At 34.8% G+C, this 9478-nt stretch overlaps 1 protein-coding gene across 2 annotated transcripts in view; it reads left to right on the top strand.

The window, feature by feature from the left end:
- The window catches only part of LOC114054260 (transcription elongation factor A protein 1), a 37726-nt gene that overhangs the window by 8404 nt on the left and 19844 nt on the right, over positions 1–9478 (top strand). For both annotated transcript variants that reach the window (XM_027877441.1, XM_027877442.1), the window contains exons 2-4: positions 862–924; positions 5643–5748; positions 8207–8294. In XM_027877441.1, coding sequence (XP_027733242.1) covers positions 862–924; positions 5643–5748; positions 8207–8294 — 257 coding nt within the window. The remainder of the gene's footprint in view (positions 1–861; positions 925–5642; positions 5749–8206; positions 8295–9478) is intronic.

Here is a 9478-nt window from a genome sequence, read left to right as displayed (position 1 = left end):
GGGAAAGGTACATAACTTTTTGTACAATAAAATCTTATGCTTTATGGAATGGGCCAGGACTAAGACTCTTCCATTAAAATAGATTTTTAGGGAGGTGGGGGGGATAGTAATTGATAATACACGTACAAATTAGATTGTCTTTAAGCATCAGAATATTCCTTAGAGGGTATTTGGTATATTGACTATCTAATGTGAAAAGAAGTGGCTAGTGTTTCCTTTCTTTCCTGGTGTGTATGGTGGCTAGATGGGATTTGGGGTCATGTTATACTGTTGGGTGTAACTAGAGGCAGCTAGGTGGGACAGTGGATAGAATGCCAGGCTTGGAGTCAGGAGGACCTGAGTTCAAATCTAGCCTTAAACACTAGCTGTGTGACAAATTACTTAATTTCTGCTTCAGTTTCCTCAACTGAAAAATGGGATTAATAATAGCACTTCACTCTCGGGTTGTCGTGAGGATCAAATGAAATATTGTTCGTGAAGTGCTTAGCCCTGACACGTAGTAGGTATTATATAAATACTTATTTTCTTATGTGGTGGTTTGGCTTTTTACCTGCCTTATTGCTTATCCCATCCATATTGTCTCCTGCTTAGGTCTTCTACCTTGACTTTTTTTTTTTTGGTTCACCCTGCCACCCTCCCTCTACTTTGCTCTCTCAACCCCCCCATCTCTCCCCACCTGCCCAGTCATAAGAAGTGCATAGGACTGTCTTTTTTTTTGTTGTTGTTGTTACCTTTGTGCTTAGGTAGGCAAATGAAATAAGGGGGTCATGGTTAGGAAAACATGCTAAAAGTTCATTTCTACTTTCTTTACAATATTAAAATGTGACTAAATTAAATATTTTGATTAATTTTGTTTTATAGGCTGGGGCACTGGATTTACTAAAGGAACTTAAGAATATTCCCATGACTCTGGAATTATTGCAGGTATGTTCTTATGTCAATAATGGTATTAGAGAACTTTCATAAAATATTAAAGCATACTATAATGCTTAAACAAATGAACCACAATACCATAAATGTATACCACTGATTGAAGTTTTTTTTTATGCTATAATAGTGCAATTTGCTATTTAGTGACTTTTTAAAATTTAAGATAACCTAAAATAGTTATAAATTTACTTTGGATCTAAGAACTAGTTCCAAAATTTGAGCCAAGTTGTTCCTTTTCAAGAAATCAAAAACATAAAGGGATGGGGGGAAAATAAGATAGCATGTTATTGGCGTTGATTGCTAACTTTTATGTTCAGACACATTTGGAGGTTGTGGGAGGGATTTTGATGGATTCTCTTGGAAGTATTCAAAGAGGGAGTTGAACACATACCCTGGTTTTTTCTGGGACATACTGTTTAGCCAAGAGTCTCTTCTATTTATCCTCTTCCTAGCTTAAGTCATGGCTAGGTGAAGGTTAGTGACTAAAAAGCAATTTCAGGTAGTTGAAAGAAAGCTGGTTGTGAAGTCTCAGGTGGCTGTTAACTTATATTCTGTGTGACCTCTCTGGGCCTCAGTTGTCAAATTCATGTCTTTCCTCCCCAACTAGGTTGTCTTCTCCTTGAAGGCAATGATCGTATATCAATAACCTTTATATCCTGTATAACACTTGGCACAGTGTCTTGTACATGTGTGTATTGTGTATATCATTGGTGGTAAACTTAAATAGAAATGGAACCACTAAACTACATATTGACTTAGAAAACTAGATTGTAATATCATCTGTGTTTTATTGTATTTTTATTTATTTTGTTGAATATTTTGCAATTACATTTTAATTTGGTTTGGTTGGCACTCAGGAGTATTGTGGGCCACCTGTGGCTAGCATGTGTTTGACACCTTGGTTGTGTATGCTTACCTAGTTTGTCAGCTTCTATAGGAGGTACCATACCTAGTAGTATACACTTCAACCAGTAAGCTTTATTATACACTTACTATATACCAGTACTTATGCAGTGTTGAGTGTTGTTGTTGTTGTTGTTCAATTATATTTCAGTATTGAGTTCTATTAGTGTTGTTGTTCAGTTGTATTGCAGTTGTGTCTAACTTTTTGTGATCCCATTTGGGACTGTGCTTTTTTTTGTTTTTTGGGTTTTGTTGGGGTTTTTTTTGCCTTTTTGGTGAGGCAGTTGGGGTTAAGTGACTTGCCCAGGGTCACGCAGCTAGTAAGTGTTTGTGCGGCCATGGGGCTGAGGCCATGGGGTTTTCTTGGCAAAGATACTGGAGTGGCTTGCCATTTTCTTCTCTAGTTCCTTTTGCAGATGAGGGAATTGAGGCAAACAAGGTTAAGTGACTTGCCCTGGGTCACATAAGTGTCTGAGGCCAGATTTAATCTTGAAAAGATGAGTCTTCCTGAATCCAGGCCCATCATTCTATCCACTGAACCACTTAGCTGCCCTACCTTGTTCAGTATACAAATACAAAGAATGAAACAACCTCTACTCAAAGGGTTTATATTCTAACAGAGGCAGCAAATGCATATGAAAGTATACACTGAATAAATAGAAATTGGGGGAGAGAGGACAAGCAGTTGAGAGGATTAAGAAGGGCCTCATATAGAAGGTGATGCTTGAGCTTTGTCTTAAAGGAAGAAAGGGGGATTCTTTGGATATTGGGAGGGAGTGTTTTCCAGGTATGAGGAACAGCAAGTACAAATGCATGGAGATGAGAAGTGGAGTGCTGTATGTGAGGACCAGAAAACAAGTTTGATCATATTACAGAGTGAGGCAGAGTTATATACAATGGGACTGGAAAGCTATAAAAAGCTTTAAAAGCAAAAACAGGATCCTAGAGGTACTAGGGAGTCATTAGCTTGAATAGGGGCATGACGTGATAAGTCAGATCTTGCTTAAGGAAAAATCACTTTGGAAATTATATTTATGGAGGATGGATCAGGGCAGGGAGAAACTTGAGGAAGAGAGACCAGATAGGACGCCATCCCAGTAGTCTATGCATGAGGTGATGGGACCCTGAACGTAGAGTGATGTTTGTGTGAGTAGAGAGAAATGTAAAGATAGAAACAGTAAGATTTGGCAATTAGGTATGTGAAATCAGTGAAAGTGAAGAGTCAAGGAGTCAAGTCAGCAAGCATTTATTAAATGCCTACTGAATTTTAGGAACTGAGGTCAAGGATATATTCGTGAATAATAAAAGCATACCGTATGTCCAAATGTAAAAATTTTGGGGTTTAAGCACTCTACTTTCCACTTGTATAGTCAAGTGTGAAAAATTTGTTGGGGCCTGTGAAGTTCTTTAGGAGCCAATTTCTTCAGTTCTGAATTCCTAGACATTTTTTATCTTTCTGTTATCTCCATCTTCTATAGTTGTCTGGGTTGGCATATATATATAGGTGTATTATACTTAGGAGATTAGAAGTTACAGAGAGAACAAAACAATCTGAACCTTTTTCAGGTTTGAAAAATGGCAGATGGAAGTATCTTAATTTTTTTTAGTTTTAAGTATAGAGATCAAAATCTGTTGTATTGATTGGCCATTAAGGCTCTTAATAGGATAATTACAAAACGTGATTCTTCAAAGCACCTTTAGGTTTTGCTGTTAAATTTGAGATTAGAGTAACTTTAAGGGAACATGATGCCATAATTATAGAACAGGTACTTAGGAAGAGACAAGCTTGATGAGCATTGTGACTGATTAGATGTATTTCTTGCCATCCATATTACCTTTTTTATTATAAGGTGGGCTCATCTAAAGGAATTTTCTCCAATCTACAGGTGGCCGGAATGTCCTCTCTGTCAGTTGTAGATCTTGATCCTGTGATCTAAGAGTTACAAAACAGACTAAAAAGGACTTAACATTAGTGTGACTTTTGACCCTCGGAAGTTCGTGTTAGCAAAAGCTGATATGTTTTATGTACTTGTACCAACCTGCCCTTTTCCATAGAGGAATAACGATATAAAAAATGTTAGTTCATTTAAAGATAACTTACATTCTCCTAAACATTTTTATTTTTAAAAAAAAGCTTATTTTTCCTTTTATATCACCTTTATTTCTGAACTATGCCACTCATATCTCCTACCCACTGAGACATCTCTTCAAATACATGAAAAAAAGGGGAGTTGGGGGAAGGAAGACAGTTAAACCAACAAACACATCTTCTGAGTCTGACAGTAGTTCTATTATCTACACCCAGAGCACATCTCTCCTTTCTTTGTGAAAGTGAGGGTCGTTTATTCAACTCTTCTCTGGAGCCAGGCTTTGATCATTTATAATTATACAGCATGCAGTTTAAAAAAAAACAACAAAACCAAATTTACGTTATTGTAGTTACCTTAGGACAGGCAAATTAGCCTGGCTGAATCAGCAAGAGGGAAACACAGGTGGCAGCATGTGCTCGGCAAGTCAAAACAATACCATCCACTTCTACCTTGACCACTGTTTTTCCCTGATATAAATTCTTCAAATTAAGGAACTTTTATTTATTCATTCATTTATTTGTGTCCCTGGTGCCTAGCACAGTGCTTAATAAATGCTTGTTGATTTATTTGGTATAGTGGTTAATAATTCATATAATTTTTGAGAATTTTGTTTATGTCCCTTGACTATTTAACTATTGGGAAATGGCTCTTGATATTATTTATATATAGAGACAGCAAGATAATGTAGTAGATAGAATGCTAGACCTAGAGTCAGGAAAATCTAAGTTCAGATCCAGCCTCAGACACTTAGTAGTTGTGTGACCCTGGGCAGTCACTTAACTTCTCTCTGCCTCAGTTTCATCATCTGTAAAATGGAGATTACAATAGCACCTACCTCACCAGATTGTTTTGAGGTTTGAGTTAACGCACATAAAGCACTTTGCAGACCTTAAAGTGCTATGTAAATGCTGTTATAATTAACTGTATAGCGTCATATATAATATGTATATTATATATAGTTATCCCTATTTATCTTGGCTATTTGACCCTTGTCAAAGATATTTGATGAAAAGATTTTTTCCTGAATCTCCTACTTTCTCCCCTGTGCTATTGATGTTGATTTTGTTAGTACAAAAGCTTTTCAGTATTCTTTAAATCAAAATATTCTCTATCATTTTGATAGCTTTTATTCCTTTTTTTTTCTTTTTAAAGATCTCTATCCTTCGTCATATCTATGAAAAGTACTTGATTTGGTTCTCTTTTTTAATGGTATAAGCTTTTAATTTCAGTTTGTATATCCATTTTAAGCTTATTGTGGCATATGATATAGAATATTGATTTAAATACAATTCCTGCTAAACCTGATTTTCAGTTTTCCCAACAGTTCTTGTCAAATACAGAGTTCTCTCCCCAATACCTTGGGTTCATCAAATACTCGGTTATTGAGTTTGCCCAAGCTTGTTTTCAAAAGAGCATTATAGTTAAAAATAAACAATCTGCATACATAATGATATACTTGGTGAACCAACATTTGATATGATAAAATATTAGACTTGTAATTAAATTGTTCTTCTGTATGTGTGCGCACATGCGCTCGCGCGTGAAATTTCCTTTGAAGAACTTAAAATTGGGCAATAGAATCTTTTAAAATAACATTTTACAGCATGAAATTGAAAATTGGATGCACTGCAAGAAATTGTATTTGAGTGAAATTTGAAACTTTATTTGTAATGAGTAATAGTTTATATAAATAAGTTTGCTTTTGTGGTTGCCTTGCAGTCCACAAGAATTGGAATGTCGGTAAATGCTATACGCAAACAGAGCACAGATGAAGAAGTTACATCTTTAGCGAAGTCTCTCATCAAATCCTGGAAGAAGTTGCTAGGTATTATAATAGTCTGTATTCTTCTTTTTGTAGATGCTAATTATGTCCTTTTCTTCTTTTTGGACCTCAGTTTTTTTCCCCTCTAAACTTAGAGAATACTGCTATTTTACATCTATAATAATGGTGGTCTTGACTTCTTAAATTTTTAAGTTAAAAATTAAATAACATTTCATTTTTGGCTTTTCCTATCTATGTATATAGCCAGAAAAACCCTTGGTCAGAAGAAAGTTAGTTTTTAAAAATACCACTTACTCTAGTAAGTTGTTGGAAGAGGAGTAAAAGCGTAAGTTAACTTTAGAGGCATTCTTAAAACAAGTTTGAAATTGCTTGTTAGACTAATATATAAATGTGTTTTACTTGATTGCACATATATAACCTAAATTACATTGCTTACTCTCGTAGGGAGGAGAGAAGGGAGAAAATTTGAAACTCACAATTTTGTAAAAAAAAAAAAAAAAAAATGTTAAAAATTGTCTTTACATGTAATTGGAAAAAAAATATTATTTTTAAAAAATTTCTTGATTATCTTAGTAAGCAACTTAAAAATTGTGCTAATCTTCCTATATAGACTTGAATTTTACAATTTCAGATTTATAATTTCATATAATTGAAAATTAGTTGAAGTTTTGATACATGCTATAGTGTGTATACATCTCTAAAAGACAAGTTTATATCTCCTGGAAAGCAACACAGAGTATGTAACAGATTTCATTTTTGTTCTTTGCTGCTGAGTTTTACTGTAATAATCTTTTGGTTATGATTCTTCATACATATGCCATTCAGAAGGATAGGAAAAATTAGTGTAGACATGTACCATAGCATTTAGTTTCTTAAGTTAGTGGAACTACAAGATTATTTGAATAAGGTCTTTTCTTTTTCTTCTTTTTAAATGTGACTGTAAAGTAACATGTCCTTCCTGGTGGGCTTAAAACATATTTGGTTCCAAAATTTGAATTATTCCTCCACACCTCTTTCTGTCTTGAGCTTCCATTCCCATGTTACCAGTTGTCTGTTGGATATCTCAAAGTCAGTTTGTCCAAAGAAAAACTCATTATCTTTCTTTGTAAATCTACCTCTCTTCTAGACTTACCTGATTTTTTTGAGAACACCACAATTATTCTAGTTACCCAGGTTTATAACCTCAGAGTCATCTTTGGCTCTTCATTTTCCCTTCCTTCCCTTTGTACAGTGTAGAATGCTAGCCTTGGAGTCAGGAAGACCTAGATTCAGATACTAATTCTAACTAATTGGCTATGTGGAGGAATAAGTTAGACTTTCTAACCTTCAATTTCCTCATCTATAAAATGGATATAATATCTGTGGTACTTACCTTAGGATTGTTGTGAAGCTTACTGAAAGTAGTATATATAAAGCACTTTGCAAATGATAAAGTGCTTTATAAATGTTAGTTATTATGTTGGTGATTAGTTACCCAGTTGTAAGTCTTGTCAGATCTCCCTACATTGTCTCTTCCACCATAGCTGCCACTCTAGTAAGGCCTAAACTTTCATCTGAACTATTAAAATGGCCTCCTGTTTCAAGGCTGCTGTAGAGGAAAGCATTAGTTCTCTCTACTTTCCAACCCATCCTCTCCCCAACTGCCAGAATGGTCTTCCTGAAGCTCATGACCATTTAATTCTCAAGATTCTTTGATGGCTCTTTGTTTTTGAGATAAAATAAAAAGTCATAGCTTATCTTTGCATACTTATTTCTTATTATTCCTCTTCACATATTCTAGCCATTCTATCCCAATAGAATATAGATAGCTTGTGGTTTCTTGAACTCAATATTCTTTTACCTTTCTTCCTGTTCACAGGCTGTTCCCCATCACTAGACTATATTTACTCATCACCTTTGTCTTTTAAAATCTTTAGACTTCTTTATTCAAGGCTCAACTCAGGTGCCATCTCCTACAAAAAGACTTTTCTGATTTTGTTAGTCATTAATATTCTTCCTTAAATTATCTTATACTTATCTGTGTAAATGTTATGTTCCCTAGTAGAATTTAGGTTTCTTGAGTGTAGGAAGGGATTAATTTTATATTCAGTGCCTAGCACATAGTAGGTACCTAATAGATGCTTGTAGAGTAGATATATTTATTTCAAGACCACTACAGCATTTTATTTAAATTCATCCTCAATTGTAGTATTCTATAACCACATTGTTATTTTTATGCAAAAACATGCAAGTATTCATTCTAATTCAGGGTAGCATTTTTTAGTAAGAGATAACCAAGTAAAAACATTTTTTTTGGCCAGTGGGGAAATGACAAACAGTTCTCGTTGTTGTGCTACTAGAATAACTTGATCAAAGATGAGATAAATCTCATCTGTTTATAGAGTTATGCTTTAATGCTTAAGATTTGAACTTTTCTTCTTCAGCAAATAGCATTAATAAAAGGTTATATTTCAGTCTTTATAACAAATGACTAAAGTTCATGGATTTTGTACATTTTCAGATGGACCCTCTACTGATAAAGACTCTGATGAAAAGAAAAAAGAACCTGCTATCTCCTCCCAGAACAGCCCTGAAGCAAAAGAAGAAAGGTATTTTGATCTTAAATGTGCATATCTGATTGTGCAGAAATAATATTCCCTATAAATATTTTTGCTTAATTATCAATACCTTAGTATAGTATGTACTGATATGGCTTCACCTTCCAAAGCCATACCGTTCTTTTCTACTGAGTCTCTTGTGGACCTGCGGGTATTGTTGCCTATTATAGAATTCATGTCTACTTGAATAGAAAATCTGGTGTAGGCATTTATGACAGTGTAGTAATTAAGCAGAAGGAGATCCTGTGATCACCTCTGTTTTATCCACTTCTGGATTTGGATATGCACCTGCTCATATATAGTCTCATTATCTTTTGTATTTTCCTCTGTGTTCTCAAAATTTTTAAAGCTTTAAAAGTTCAGGGAATAGATAGACATAAAGGAATTATACTGTAATTAATTTCCTATCCTGAAGTGAGCCAGCTTTGCAGTTGTTTCCTGTTTGGTTTCTTATTTTCTTTCTCGCCTTGAAAATGAGGATATTAGAACAGAATCTATCACTTCACTTTTTTTTTTTAAGTATTAGAGATGCTGTTTGTGGGTTTTTTTTTAAAACCATAGTCACTTCCCACCAATAACTTCCCTACTCTTCTACCCCCATAGACCTCTCATAGCCAAGAAAAGCAGTTAAGCAAAACCAGCTGATAGTGTTTATATTCAGCAAGTAGCAGTTATCATTCTGTATCTCATGGTAAATTCTCATGATCAGCTTTCCAACATCAAGATTGATCATTTAATCTAAGTCCCAACTGCTTTTTTGTGTGGTGTTCTCAATTATGTTATTGTAGCTTTGGATATTGTTCTCTTTTTTTCTCTTTATCACAGTACATACAAGTTTTCCCATTTTCCCCTGAAGTTCTCATTTACCATTTCTTATCGTGAGCAATAGTCCAGTTCCATTCATATTACCAGAATTTGTTCCATTATTCCCCAATTAGTGGGGACCTACTTTGTTTTATTTGCTGTTACAAAAAGTGCTGCTATGAACATTTTGATATATACATACATACATACATACACACACATGCATATATATGTACGCACGTACATACATACGTACATATGTGTGTGCATACACACACACACACACACACACACACACACACACACACATATAGGGACCTTTCTGTTGGCCATTAAACTCCTTGAGGTGAGGATATTTGCCCAGTGGTGGG

This window comes from Vombatus ursinus, unplaced genomic scaffold (genome assembly GCF_900497805.2).
Source record: "Vombatus ursinus unplaced genomic scaffold, bare-nosed wombat genome assembly UNPS02014812.1, whole genome shotgun sequence".
Classification (NCBI taxonomy): domain Eukaryota; kingdom Metazoa; phylum Chordata; class Mammalia; order Diprotodontia; family Vombatidae; genus Vombatus; species Vombatus ursinus.
The sequence above is the reverse complement of the archived record's forward strand: the minus strand, read 5'-3'. Positions and strand labels throughout refer to the sequence as shown.